At 34.7% G+C, this 15,578-nt stretch overlaps 1 protein-coding gene across 1 annotated transcript in view; it reads right to left on the bottom strand.

Annotated features, from left to right (window-relative positions):
- LOC119145055 (regulating synaptic membrane exocytosis protein 2-like) overlaps nt 1-15,578 on the bottom strand; it is a 124,339-nt gene that overhangs the window by 12,853 nt on the left and 95,908 nt on the right. Inside the window, exon 3 of the mRNA XM_037381129.1 lies at nt 11,162-11,173. Coding sequence (XP_037237026.1) covers nt 11,162-11,173 — 12 coding nt within the window. The remainder of the gene's footprint in view (nt 1-11,161; nt 11,174-15,578) is intronic.

Below are 15,578 nucleotides of genomic sequence, written 5' to 3' on the forward strand. Positions count from 1 at the left end.
TAATTTGAAAGCTTTTTTCCTGCATCTGCCAGTACAAAGAAATCAAGTGTTTGAAATCCTAATCTAAAAGTCACAGAAGCACTGACAAAGTTTTGTGTAGTCTTTCTGTTGGTTTTGTTCTTTGTTTTTTACAATTATGACACTAGTTGCTTTAATATGTTTAAATCAAAGTGGATGACAGATGATCAGCATGCCAGTAAACTGCTTTCTAGTTTTATGTAATGGATGACCGTGACTGAGCTTATGAAGATCAGTTTACCATCACAATTCTAGAACTGAAAATCCAGCCCATTCCTCAAAATACAATTATATACACTGATAGTACTTCAAAAGATTTTTTAAAAATGCTAAATTGTAAAAAAGAAATTCTGAAAGATTGAGGGCTCCTCATACTTCAATCGTTTGCAAAGACAAAATTGTTCCAGCTTCAACTAAACTGCCTCAAAGAGATAAATCTCTCAAAGACTGATTCCATGTGACCGATTTACAAATGAGGGAACAAAAGACCTCTTTCAGGAAAAAAAAATAATAATTTTAGATCAGTACTACTTCTGTGTGAAGTTTGGACTATGTTTTGGATTTGTGCTGAAACTAGTGTGAATAACACACTATGTTTTAGTTGGTGCTGAGCAGTGCTTACACAGCATCAAGGCCTTTCCTCCTCAGACTGCCACACCAGCAATTAGGTTGGAGGTAAAAAATGTTGGGAGAGGACACAACTAGGACAGCTGGCCCCAGCTGACCAAAGGAATGTCATATGTACCATATGAGGTTGACAGGGGCCCACTGCTCATGAACTGGCTGAGCATTGGTCAGTTGGTGGTGAGCAATTGTTTCCATTTGCTTCACTTGCCTTTTGGGGTTTTATTTTCCTCTCTTTGTTTCGGTTTGGTTTTTTTGTCCAAATTTCCTTACAATTTTTGTATTATTATTATTTCTTTTTAATTATTAAACTGTTTTTATCTCAGCCCATGAGTTTCTTTCTCACTTCTACCCTTCCAATTCTCCCACCATCCTACTGGGGTGGGGGACTGACTGAGTGGCTGTGTGGTGCTTAGTTGCCATCTGAGGTTAAACCGTAACACAGGACAACAAAGTTTCTATTCCACAGTAAAAACACTTGAACTTACAATAGTAACAATTAAGCTCCTTGCCTAAGAAGCGTATTTGCAATGCTTTCTAATTAACTGTAGAAAATCTAGTAAATGATGGGATCTATGTGACAAGTCTCAGTAACTTTATTATATCCTCAAGCTTTAACGATAACAGCCACAGCTCCCTCACTGGACAACCACAATTGTAAAGGTACAACAAAGATCTCATTGCAGAATCTTCAAATGACAGGCAAGAAGAACCTGACTTGCTTTTTTACATTTCGTATGACGTCATGAACTTGATGAAGGGCTGCTTTTAAAGTTTATTGTAGCTAAACAGAAGCATATAACCAGATCTGGACCAAATGATTTTGGTATACATGGAAATAGTTGTACTTCCACTCTGAGTAAAAAAGGATGCTTCATATCTAGTAGTTTTAAAAAACTGTCCAAATTATGTCAGGGCTGTCTAAAAACAAAATACGTTTAAATTCCATTAATGTCCAAAATTCAGCGTTGGATTCCTTCTCATATGACAGGACTGTTTTTAACAAGGTGAGAAATAGGGGCTTTGGAGAGGTCAGTAAGAGAAAACTCACAGATTTTTGTAGAGTTGTATACAACTCTTCTCCTTCTGGACTAGAGACACACTCTTTTCAGTTCAGCATCAGCTGTGAGAACTACTGCACGCTTGAGGGAAAAACAGGAGAGAGCATGCATGTGTATTTACAATGTAAATTACAAATTTACAATATGTGCATGTCATCTAGCTCTGTTTTTCCACATGAACAGATGTGAAGAAAACTTTTGCAGGCTAATTAGAGGCTTGAGAAAAGTAGATCACCTCAGGATCTCACCTACTGACAGCACTATCACAGTGACAGGAACAAGGTAGCACATTGGGGCAACAGATCTGGATCAGGGATGTCTTCACCATCCTTAAAGGAAGTAATGTTGTGTTTCCTATGCTTACAAATTTCATCACTGCAGAGTACATCCAGATTTATGGTACTATTATTCTCAGTTGGCTTAGACACTGTATGCTTTCAAATCATATGCATACTTCTCTAGTTATTTATTTATGCACATTTTTTTCAAAGGTATCACAAAGATCTGAAACAGTGACTGATCACAGAAGTTTTATGGAACTTCTGAATTGAAATATCTTGCAGCATACCATTTCTGATTAAGACCTAATATCTATTTAAAAATCACTGAGAATAAAGAGCATCACTTATCTTTACTAAAAAGGTTAGCGTATTTCATTTACACAAGGTTTTCCTTAAGTAATCCCCAGATAATCTGTGTTAGTAGTGTTGTACTAAACATAAGAAGGAAAGATTAATAAATAATGTTAATCAAAACTAAAAGTTATAGGACAGGGAAAAGCCTAATAGGATTGCATTCATTATTACTTAAAATTGAATTTAAAATTTGTGACACAACTACAATAGAAGTATCAGAATCTTAGTGACCATAAAAATAGCTATGGTATTTTATTATGCTTTTGGCACAATAAAATTAAAGAAGTCTAATGTTGCAGGACCATAGCTATTTTATTTCAAAGTCTTTTATAAATAACCAGTTAAGATAAATAGATGAATAAGCTATGAAACAAAAATAATCATATTAATCTAGAAAGAGTCCAGAAACATAATTTACCACAAAAAAAATCTATTTCCAGCATGGTCCATAGTAATAACGCATTTTCTATTGAATACAAAATAAATCTTTTAGACCTTTTTAATGAGAAGTTGAGATTAGTGTCTGGTGCTATAGGCTAAATTGTGAGCCAATTTTCACTTTTTGCTACAAAACAAATATGTAAATGATAATGCAAGCAATTACACTTTTCCCAAATGGCTGAGGCCATACATTCACTATAGTGAAAGTTTTCTTTGGCCTCTCCCAATAATGTCCATGACAAAAAGAAGCAAAACCAGGATTAGATGAAACTAAAAAATAATTTAAAGCAGATTAAGAGAAATTTCCTTCCCACATACAGAGCAAAAATAATTTGTTAAAAAATATGGATAATCATCATGTGCTATAGTTTAAAAAAGAATTAATACTGAATACAGACAACTAGACAATTGTACAGAGTGGGAGAAAAAATCATTTGAATCCTATCTTCAATGGAGAGGTAAAGCTGTTCTTATCTCTTGGAAAGATACCATACATTGCCTACCTAGAACTGTAAGAAACCCCAATTGTTAACAACAATAAATACTGTCTTTCATAGTCACATGACCAAGTATCTGAGAGCAAGAACACCTTAATTAAACAGGTCATGACTCTGAAGTTATGTAGCAATTACACTGAAACTGAAAGACGAACAGGTTAAATGAGCATTAGTGATTAACACTGTCTAAGTTTAAACATTCAAAGATAAATGGGAGGTGTACCTGTATACATAGTAAACTAAATGACTAAGATTCTAACTTCAGTCAATAAAGATACATCTACGATTATATCAGTATAAAAACACTCTAGGGATTTATTTTGTGAAAGCATATTGTCCCCAACATCAAACAGAAGTCCTGTCAATTTTCTATGTATTCGGTTTACAAAGCTTAGGTATTTTATTTCTTGCCATTCTAAAATTGTAAGAAGGACTTGTGAACTAACTCTCAAAAAACTACAAACATTCACACACATGAATTGACTGAAATTGAATTAGCTACCTGAAATCCAGGCTTTTCCGTAGATCTCCTTGATGCTGAGTGAAGGCACCTTTTAATTCAAACCAAGTAAGTTTTGATTTTCAAATACCCTCGTATTTACACTTCATAGGTGACATCTTGTTTAAACACAGTATTTTTCACATTTATTTACATTTCTCCATGAAAGCACTAAAGTCCAACATCTGCTGAAGTTGTCTACAAAAAGTCACTCATACTATGCTGAATTGGATGCTGTCTTGCCTGTGCATCCGATAGATGATATATCAACAGATGCTTGCCATATAAATTCATTTTTTCACACAGCAGATCTACACAGCAAACACAATACTGAACCAAATGCAAGGCCTTTTTCATTTAATTCCTCAACCTATCAATAAAATGTTCCTTGAAGACACTAGGTAAATAAAGCTCTAAGTAAACAGTGGAGGGGGGGAGTGGGGAAAAAACCACCTTGGGAGGTTTGCCAGTTTACTCTATTACTAGCAATGTCTTCATTATTTATATATATAGGCAGCGGTTTCCAGCCACTGAAGCTAAATCTAGATAATTAAACATTTATACCATCCCCTGCTGTGCCATAATGTCTAACTGTGTCCAAAGAGTCCTAGGTGTGCTGTTACACACCTGGGACAGAAACAAGGAATTTGCTGAGCTACCTTTGATAAAGGTCTACACCTGGAACTTAATAGCACATGATATGGTTTCTGAATATTGCAACAGGTGGCAAATATAACTTACTGCTCAAGAACTGTTTCATCTTCTGGTTTTGGAATTGCAAATAGTTCTATTAATGTGAACAAAAATGAAAGTGAAAATTTATTGATGTGATAAAGTATATATTATTATTATACTTCTTCCATTCACATTTTAGGATAAGATTATTTCAGGATAGCTTGAAGAAAACTTTAAATAGAAAATTGATCTACTTCGCACAATTTTACATTAGAAGATAAATTTCTAGTGCTATCAGGATAGGAGAAATTGTTAGTAAAATGAAAGCCAGCCCTCTAATTCCACCAGACTCTCTCTAAATCAACTCTAATGCTTTTCAGAAATTCAGTACCATCTAAAATCAAACCAACTACTTCTGATTTCTGTACTATAAAATTACAAAACCATAGCGTACAGGACAAGGTTTATAGGAGGAACTTTTAACATGAATTGTTGTAGGTGAAAAAATTAGACAAACTTTTGGGCTTATAGTCCCTTGCTCATCTAATATATATGACTGTAAAAAGATTTTCAGACTTAATCTTCTAGTTAGCAAGAAACATACCTGAGTGCGCTCTTCAAGCATGGAGCTTGCCAACAAAAGCAAAGTCTCACTACATAGACATAAAACCCCAGGCAGTCATCAGATTGAACTAGTTAAGACCATTCTAAAGCTACATGTGTCAAGAAGTTGTTTTATTTTTATTTTCTAATTAACTTCCAAATACAAGAGAAACTAGAAAAGGAGACTGGCAGTTCCTAGGACCATATCCCCCTTTCCTTGAACACTGTGGAGGCTATGTCATCGATCTGCGCAAGAAGAAATGAGCCAAAGGGCATTGTGGTGAAGAAAAGAAGAAAAAAAAAAGAACTCTCATTCCTTCCCTGTGTACCCCAGATTCTCCAGCAGCTCACAGAAGCTAATATGAAGTTGGACTACAACATAGTGTAATCTCCCTGTTCCTCGACTGTGATGGCCAGCACAGAGTATGGCAGTAAGGCCATTGAGGTTAACAAGACATGGGATCTAATTCAGGGAAAAATTTGTATGCCAATTTAACCATCAGTAGGATGCACTTACTATGTGTGGTCTTCATCAGTATTTCAGGCAAGCTTAAATCTGCAACTTTAATAAGATGTGTGTATACTGACTATATTCTATTACATGTCACATAATGACAGTCTTGAAAATAGTCAAAACTGAATGCTAGGTAATATTTTTGAGTAGAGAACGTGACTTCACTGTGCAGTCAGAGTAATTTTGACAGTAAAAAGAATCAATTTTATATTTAAATATATTTACAGAGTCCATTTTATTTTGTTTTACAATCCAACTGCAAGAAACAGAAAGGAGAAAACCCATGGGCTTTCAGTGCCATGCTCGTTAAAAGCACCTTCTGCTACTGGAGGTACATTCTGTAGTGATGAAGGAAACAAGAGTGAGCTCTGAACACAGCAAGATAAAGGAGAGCAGCTTAGACAAATGGATACATAAGAAATAGGATCAAAGAACAGCCTAGGAGAAGTGGCCCAAGACAGGAAGATCTAAGTTGCCAGCTCTCCAAATTACTTTTAGAGATCCCAATCTGAAAGCCAATACTCAAGAGCTGAGGAAAATCATCAAGCTTCCCACAGCAGAGAGATCTCTCAGAAAACGATCCTTAATAATAGCTGGTACAGGAGGTTTTTTCAGAGGTATTTTAAGTGTAGGAAATATTCTTTTGGTTTTGTAAGTCTCTTTGCAAAAAAAGGGTGTTTTTTTCAAATTTCAGTAATCTGGAATTTAACATATTTCTCTGTTAAAAACTCCATATCCTTTAGAGCATATTCAGCCCATGAAAATCTTGATGAGACTCAGAGCGTGTTTCTTCATAAGACACAAAGTCAGTCTGAGTCAAGTGTCAAGAACAGGGTGAGAGTTTACCCAAACAGATATTTTCCGATAGCAAGAAGGCAGCGATAGGAGGAGCAGCCTATGGTTTCTACAAATATTTGTCACATTTGTGCAGTTCCAGGTAATAAAGCTAGGGCACTGTGGAGGTACAGACCTGCCACACAGATGGTTTAGAAACAATAGGATTCTTGGCTGAGCCCAGGACCTGTTCAGAATGACAGAAGTAAAATGAGAAAAACTTTCTCTCTTGTTTAACAGTGAAATTTCCACAAAATGACACGGATAATAATATTCATTACTCTGGAACATAGTGAAGGAAAACTGCAGAATAGGAAGTTTTAACTGCAGTAAGACAAAGGGAAGGACAATAATGCCCTTTGATAATGACTTTTGATCTTTTCTAATGCAATTTTATACAGAATTATTTTATGAGATTAATTTGCTAAAAAACGGGGTTCATGTCTGAACTCTATCTAGGAATCTCAAAAAAATATTAAACTTTGATTTAATGCTTAAAGTTCAAATAAAATTCCAAAGTCAGTCAAGTTTTTATGGAAATTAACGCAGGAAACTATTCAGTAAATACATTCAATTCTGAATTTGCTTAGAGGAGTCTTTGAGAAGACTTTATCAAAAAAAGTTTCTGTAGGTTCTTAACACTGGTGAAGGTTGAAGATGACTTCTAAAGACAAGCTATTTGTCTGTGTCTTAAGTATCTCAAAATGTATAACATTACAAAGGTAGAAGACTTACTTCAAGGAAAGTGTCAAATGTTTTATCCACTTGCACAGGAAATAAAGACACAACAAGGAGGAAGTTCCCTAGCATTGCTCCTCAGGTTTATCCTTTACAGAATTATAGACAGTTCTTTTGAAGCCTTTGATCTACCTGTAGCCATTTAAAACAGGTTCCCTAAGAACAACTCCCAGAACTCACTCAAAGGGATGAAAAAACAGAGAATGTACCAGAACCTCTAAAGGCAAGGCCACCAAACTTCCCACTTCATGTCACTTTAAAACTTGTCACTTGAAAAACATGAACTGATGTATCTAAACCTCAAGTGTACATAAGTAAACACTGTACATAGATTTTATTGAAGTTTTTAAAAGCCAGATCATGACCAGCAAGAGAAGTGTGAAACTGATGCTGCAGCTATGTTTATAGCTATGAAAAGATGTTCTGTTCTTCCAGTTTGAGTTACAGGTCTGTGTTAGAATCTGTGAGATTAATACCAAGTAGTTCAGTTTTTCCACTTTCTCTGATGGACCTCAGATCAGGTTCCAGTGCCATCAGTGTTTTATCAGGAAACTATTCTTCCTAGCACTGAATGAAGAAAATGCAAGAACAATAAGACTTCTTCTCACTAGCTGGAATATAAAGGAATCAGTTTCTCTGAAGTCCTCTTCCTCCTTCAGCTTTTAAAAAACACATTTTCTCTGTACCATAAACACATACATACATCATATTTTTGCTTCAGTTGGCTCTGGCTTTATGGGAGACAATAAGCAACTGCATCTTAACCTCTGGGATGGAGAAAAAAAATCCACATTTCACTATCAGCAGCAGGCATTTTCTAATCCAGAAAGAGATTTACCCTGTCTTTCAGACAGGGCAGCACCAACCTAAACAACATTTCTTGCAAATAATGTTTCCATGTCATTTAATTAACTTGTATCTAACTTGAACCATAAAACTGGTCTTTTTATCTCTGTATCTGAGATAGTTATTAAGCAAAGGATATGAAAACAACACTAGAAAAACAAAACATTAATCGATGTATTTAAACCTCAAATGTCCGTAACTAAACATTGTACAGGGATTTTATCAAACTTGTACAAAGCCAGACCCAGACCAATAACCGAAGGAACCTAAATTAGAAGGAACTACGTTTTCTCCTGCCAGTTATTGCCAAAAACTTCCTATATTAGGTTGCTTATTTGTTTTCTCCAAAAATATTAGTGATTACTTTAAAGCCGCTGCCTCCAGGCAAAGGTACATAGTAAGCAATTCCATTAAAATTCAGGATAACATTCAGTCAAAATTAAAATATTCTACTACTTTTTGATTTCCTACTATTTGCAATGAAGGTATGTTTTTACACAAACTATGTTGCACTTCTTAATTCCTCATCTTTTTAATCACACCTTCCACGATTTTCAATGATACAGCCACACAATTTCACTACTCCAGCTAAGGGTGTTGCTCATTTTATTAAAGTTCTTTGGTTAGGAATATGTCAAAATCTTAAGTAAAAGGAAGATGATCCTGTGAATGTTTAGTCTTTGAAATAAACTTCATTTCAATCAGCCTTAATGGACTAGTTTCTCAAAGAGCATACCTCTACCTCATAGTCACATTTTGATTGAATAACAGCAACACAAATGCAGGGAATCCTTTAAAATGGACATTTGTTACTTAAAGAAAAAAAAATCCTGAAGATGGAAAAAATTCACTAGTCACACTATTTTTCAATTAAAAAATTAACTGTTGCCTTCTCAGAGATGATCTTACTTTTTTATAACAACATAAATTATTCCTTTCTGGCACATTTGGGTCTCCATTTTGCAAAAGTACTTCTTTATATACTGTGATACTAGACTAACGAAGGACTTGGAAATTCATTAGTCGCTCCCACATTCTATGTGTAAAAAGGCACATTGAGCTTTATACTCCAAAGTGCTATTCATATGTAATATAAGTTCCCTTCTGTGCATGTTTAATGGTGTAACTTCAACATTACAACACAGAATTCATGTCCAACACCACTACCATAAATAGGATCATCCCAATCATCCAACAGATATGCTGTCCCAGCTTTTCCCTATAATCTTAATCTTTATCTAAAGATGTGACAGGATTTCTACAGGGAGCATACTAAAATGTCTTTCTACTTTCTAACTCTTCACAGACCTGATGCTTTGGATACACTTCATTTTCCAAATCCACATGGTTTGTTTGGGTCAGCATACTACCACCAATCACCATATATCTATAGCTTTATCTAGAAGAGCACTGTAGATTGAACTTGCTATTCTATGGTTACAAAATACTTGTTCTTTCTGTCTTCATAACTTCTAAAACATCTATTTCAAAATCAGCAGAAACATATATTACCTAAAGCAACCTGAGGCACCATCATTACTCATGAAAAAATCTAACTAGTTGATTAGCTAGAGAAATTCCTGTCCCTTTCCTCCCATATATATGTATATGGTAAAACTAGATAATCACATAACCTTATCACTGTGACCTCCTTCACTCTTTTTTTTTTTTTTTTTTCATTATTTTCCAAGTGAATTTAGGGTTTGGTACTGCTACATATAGGTGAGTACCTCACAGACATTAGTTGCTGGATTGGCTGTGGGAATACTGTTAGCATGCATCAATTACAAGATTATACTTAAAGGGTAAATTCTTCAAGAAGAAAATTGTGCTTTTATTGATCTACCTTTTATACATCTACAGGTACCTCTGTATGCTAGGAACTGGTGTTACCTCATGACTTCTGTGAATTCACAGGCTTTTAATTGTGAAAAAATCTAATGATACAGACCACAAGAAAACTATGTAACCCTCTAACAGACTGGGGGACAAGTATGTGGCCCACCACAAAGATCACTTGCACACTAGTGACAGAATGTCCTAAATGGTAACAGCAGCAGATGGCTTACAACTTCTGTATGAAGCAAAGCATTTCGGAACCATACGTTTGAGTTAAATGTGAGCCTTGATACTGCTATCAGGAAGAAAAAATTCCATTTATTATAGAAAAAGACTTTGCTGTGTATACATTCACTAAATGCATACGAAGGGTAAAGTATTTCTTCACTCCATCTAAGAAACTTACTTGCAAAGCATTACAGAGCAAGCTGCTTTTGCAATTGCAGTTCTTTAGAATACATTAGAGATTTTCACGGAAGACTAGCTCAGGTAGTTTTCTCAATTCTGTTATTTAAAAAATCACATTTAAGTTGGTAAAATATTGAAATATATCCAGGTTTATTCTCAAATTCAGATTTATACTATCTTTTCTACACATAGCCAAAATAAAATCAGATTAAAATATTACTGTATGTGTAATAATAGCAAGACATACACAATGTCAATGACATGCATAACGTCTTACATTATTTCAACATTATGCTCAATACAATATGTGCACTACATTTTAGGAATGCCTACATACCATTCCATTTAGAAAATAATTTATTTATTAGTTACTAACTCTATGACATTGCTTGCATATTCCTAGATGTCTAGAATAAATATGTTTTCTTAATGTTTACTGGTATCTAACTGTATTATTAAAAATCAAAACTGAACTACCATGCTAAAAAAATTTACAAGCTAATATGTTGAGTGCATACATCTCAGTGATACAAACGTGACTACCACAGGGTGCAAAAATTATTTTGATAACATTATGCCACTGATAAAATTCATTTGTATTTTTGTAAGAGCAACACCTACGAGACAATTACCTATTTAATTTTTTTAAACTGTGCACATATCATATTGCAAAACCAAAGGAAAAGCAGGGCCATGCTCACAAACGCTGCAAAGAACATCATGCATACTGTTCACAACAACTCACAGATTATTAGTGAATGATCTGAAAAACAGGTAAGCCTTTCATGCCAAACATCGCTTTCATTTCAATGGCAGTAACTCCCCTTGCCTTCAGCAGGGATTACACCTGTGTAAATGAAAGCAAATGCTGGCCAGGAAATAAGTCTACCCACAAAATAAAAGAACTTGAGACAGAAAAAGGCTCTAACCACTTTGTCCTCCTGGAGTTCATATCCACGAAAGCAAGAAAGGACAGAAAAAAAGACAAAGAAGGAAAGAGTCACTTTCATTTTGAAAGCAAGCAGTAGTATTTGTTAGTAAAATAAACAAGCAAATATCAAAGGAACTAACATATATTTTCCTTATTTCCCCTAGTGGTGAAGAAGATCCTTATTTCCCCTAGCAGTGAAGAAGATCTAGTGAAAAATATGTCATTTTAATAATTTTCTTAATCCTTTCATGGGTGAAATTGAAAAGATTTTATATCAAAGAAAATAATTGTACAAAAAATAACTGCACAAAGAAAAGTATTTTCATAAAAATAATTTGGGCATCATGTCCAATTATCTTAATAAAACAAATGGGCCATCTCATAAAAAGGATGCAGAATTTAGCTCTACATGCCTTGGGCCCCAGTATTGCAAGTAATTAGCATGTATCAACCCTTTGCATTTGCAAAGGGTCCAGTGAAATAAAGAATGTTTGTTTACTACAGCCAGATACAGGGTATGTATAATGGCATATCTGCATGTTCAGTCACTGAACAGATCTTTAAAATACTGGAGTTTTAAAGCATAAGGAGACAGTTTGTCACAGGTGTTTACTGCATGTCATGTCAGATCTGTACCATTTATACTTTCTTTTTCATACCCATAAATATTAAATACAAACATTCCCATTGATTATTATTTTCCTTGAAGGAATTGTCTTTTTAGCTGCCTAAAATTGTAAATGGAATAATACTTTAGAGAACAAAAATATTCAAAATGCTTTCAGTCAAAACTATTCCCCATTTTTGTGAATGATGAATGATGATTTTTTTCTGGGACCTTAATTTCACATGCCAATACACAGACTAAATCCAGGCATGCAATTAAGCACTTAGGGATGTTGGAAATACAACTGCTCACCAAGAAATGGTGGCAACTCATTTTATAACTTTGTTATTCGGATACCTATATGACATGTAACATTGTGCTCCTGTGCTCTTACAGAAGTTTTAGGTTCCCCCCAATACTAGAGATAAAAACAAACAGGAGAGTATACAAGAGGCCAACCAAGACAGTGAGGGCACTAAAGCACACAATATACAAGGAGAAGCTGGGGGAGACAGGCTGGTTTAGCCAAAAGAAGTCTAGGGTAGGGAAAGGTGCAGGAAGAGGGAAAGTACTTGCATTCCTCAACTACTTAAAGGTAAGCAATAGGGAAGACAAAGACAGGTTTCTTGAAGATGCACAGCTAATGGACAAAATGCAACAATCAAGGGATTGGATTGAATATAAGAAAAAAAACCAAAATCACAAGAGTGGTTAAGCACAGAAAGAGGTTGCCCAAAGAGGCCTCCATCCTTGGAGATTTTTACAACTCAGTTGGACAAGATCCTGAAAACCTGGTCTGATTTTGAAGTTAATCCTGCTTGGAGCAGGAGATTTGTCTGGATGACCTCCACAGGTCCCATCTGACCCAACTTACTCTATGATTAAAGGATTTTCAAAGATGCTATGCGTTTTAGTGGCATTTTCAGTTACACAAATAGCAAATATAATTGAAAGCTATCTAAATCACAGGACTTCTAGGCATTACCACTCTGTGCAGAGACATATTTTATCTGCACAGCACCAGGTGTTCTGATGTTTTCCTAGCAGAGCTTCCTGTCCCCCTGCAATAAGAATGGCATTAGTGCTCATAGGTATTTTGAACAGAAACATCTAGTGCTTCAATTTTTTGTCCTCATTTCTGAAGGAATATACTCTACTATGCAAGAGGAACACAATCCATAAGCAGGTATTTTTAGCACAGAGGCTAAGAATTTTTTCAAATTGGAAATGCCTGATTAGCTTGCTCTCAGTGAATGTCTCGCAGCTGCAAGGGGTAAGTAACAGCGTGAAAGAACAATTAAGACAGAATAGTCCAGCTCCCCACTTTAAGGATGCAAACAGCAATTAAAAATAAAATTTTAAACAAGAGAACTTGAGAAAATTAAATAAACTCTAACAAGACACAGTAGATAAATAGCACAAAATAAAGATTTAAAATACATTAAACTGAAGAAAAAAACCCAAAGGTAGCAGTTTCACAAAAAATGGGAAAAAGACACAATGATATTTCAACTAGAACATCTAGGAACATCTTTAACAAATCGATAATGAATGAAAAATGTAAATATTAAGTAAAAGAGGTTAAAACTTATACAAAATTATTAAAAGGGTAAGGTCTGTAACGTAACAAATTTTTAGATTAGAAGTATCTTTTTTATTTGATTCTTAACTTTGATCTAGCTTTGATCTAGCTTAACTGACTGTTCTACGTGCCTGTTTCTAGCACAGTCCTTAGTGTCTTAATAACTTTTAATGTCTTCAGTTTTAAATTCCATTTTTCATATTCCGCACTGCAACACTATCCCTGAAAGTTTAACACAAACTATAAATAAGGCCTATAATATTTCAAGAAAACACTCAGAATTTGTGCTATTTCCTTATAATTTTCACTACACAAGACCCATAATATGTTCATTTGTTGACAAGTAGTATTACATGTAGTATTCTCCTCAAAGACACATACTGAAGCATGGCAACACATACAAGTTGGAACATGGGAAATTCAGACTAGATTTAAGGAAATCTTTCTTCTATTTTTTTAATCATAAGAGTGGTCAAGCATTGGAACAGGCTGCTCAGAGTGGCTGCTGAATCTCCACCCTTGAAGATTCAAAGCTCAACTGGGCAAGGCCCTGTGAAGACTCAAATAATTCAATATTCTTTGAACAAGAGGCTGGATGAGACGACCTACAGAGGTCCTTTCCAACCTAATTATTCTACAATACTTCTTCCTCACTCATTAAGAAAATCTAGCTGTATTACCCTTTCTAAATAACTTTCTCCTACATACAGTACATGTCTATATATTTAAACATTCTGTGTTGTCATTCATATAGATTTCTTTCCCAATTTTATCCATTGTCCTGACTACTTTCATGCTGTTCTAACATAGTATTCCAGTCTAGCCGAATTATGTGATGATTAGATATAGACAATTTAACCTATTAATGATTCTAATAGTCTTCTGCAAACACACAGATGATCTGCACTTCTTCAACACTAAGAATTATGTTCTAATCTTTTTTTACTAGGTAGTTTCCAACTAATATATGAGGATTTTTAAAACACTTATGAGGAGTAAAACCATAATACACAAGAAGTAATGTAGATTCATACAACAAAAGTAAATTCAGATGACAACATAATGGAGCATACATACAAACCAATAATAAAGATGACTCAAAATAAAAGACAGAAACAAACTCCTATTACAACACTGATACATATTTTAGAAAGAATGGTTTAAGAGTTTTGAGACAGTTTTTCTAATACCTATTCCTGTGCCACAAGGTCCTAATGTTAGAAACTATTGGCCCATAAATATTGATCTGGTAATATTGTTCCGTCACCATCTCATTTTGCTAAATCTTGCTTTGTGTTCAAATCAAGATTTTCCAAAAACCAAACCAAACTTAACTTTAATCACAGAAAAGATAAAACACATACTAAATGCATTCTAAGATCCCAAGCAAGTAGAACATACAAACTCATTTCCTAAAACCTCAGGCTATATTAGTGAAAATTATAGCTAATCAGTAATTCTCATGTATCAAAGATATTATCAGTAGAGAAGTCTCACTCTCTGTTACCTCAAATGATATCCCAAAGTACAAGCACCACTTTGGCAATTATTGAAGTAAGATAGATAGATAGATAGATACACACACATATTTATAAGCTAGATAGAGAGATACACACACATATTTATAAGCTATGTATTAAAAGAAGATTAAAGATTCTTCTCAGAAATTAATGGCATAATGAAGAGTCTCAAACACTTCACCATGTAACTATAAGCTTTCTAACACAAAGCAGTAACCCCAAAAACTGGTGGCTTTGAAAGGGCAGTTCAGACTCCAAATCCTGTCATTCACACTGTGATCACAACAGTAATTAAGAATTGCTTCATGTAATCTACCTATGTTGAATAAACTCCAGGATGAAGTCTCTTTTAAGAAACAGGCTATGACATATAAAGATATGTGAAGTTCAAGACAAGCTGTCACACTTTACTGAACACCTAAGACTACCTCCAGCCTCTCAGCTGCCTCCCCCACATTGCTGTCAAACATTCTTGAGCCCATAGCAGTGCTATGCAAGTAGTAACATGACTGACCACGAGAGACAGTCTAGTCAGTCACTTCAATAGCAAAGACATTTAAAAAATTATTCAATTCAGTTCTCAAAGAACTGATGCTAAAAAAGCAATCAATCAGTCAGACTTCAGTGGTATTTTTTATGTTCAGTATCAGTTTTATGGGGAAAGGCCTTATCTCCATGAATATTCAGACACACAGAAACATTAGCA

The sequence above is a fragment of the Falco rusticolus genome, chromosome 3 (assembly GCF_015220075.1).
Source record: "Falco rusticolus isolate bFalRus1 chromosome 3, bFalRus1.pri, whole genome shotgun sequence".
Taxonomy (NCBI): Eukaryota; Metazoa; Chordata; class Aves; order Falconiformes; family Falconidae; genus Falco; species Falco rusticolus.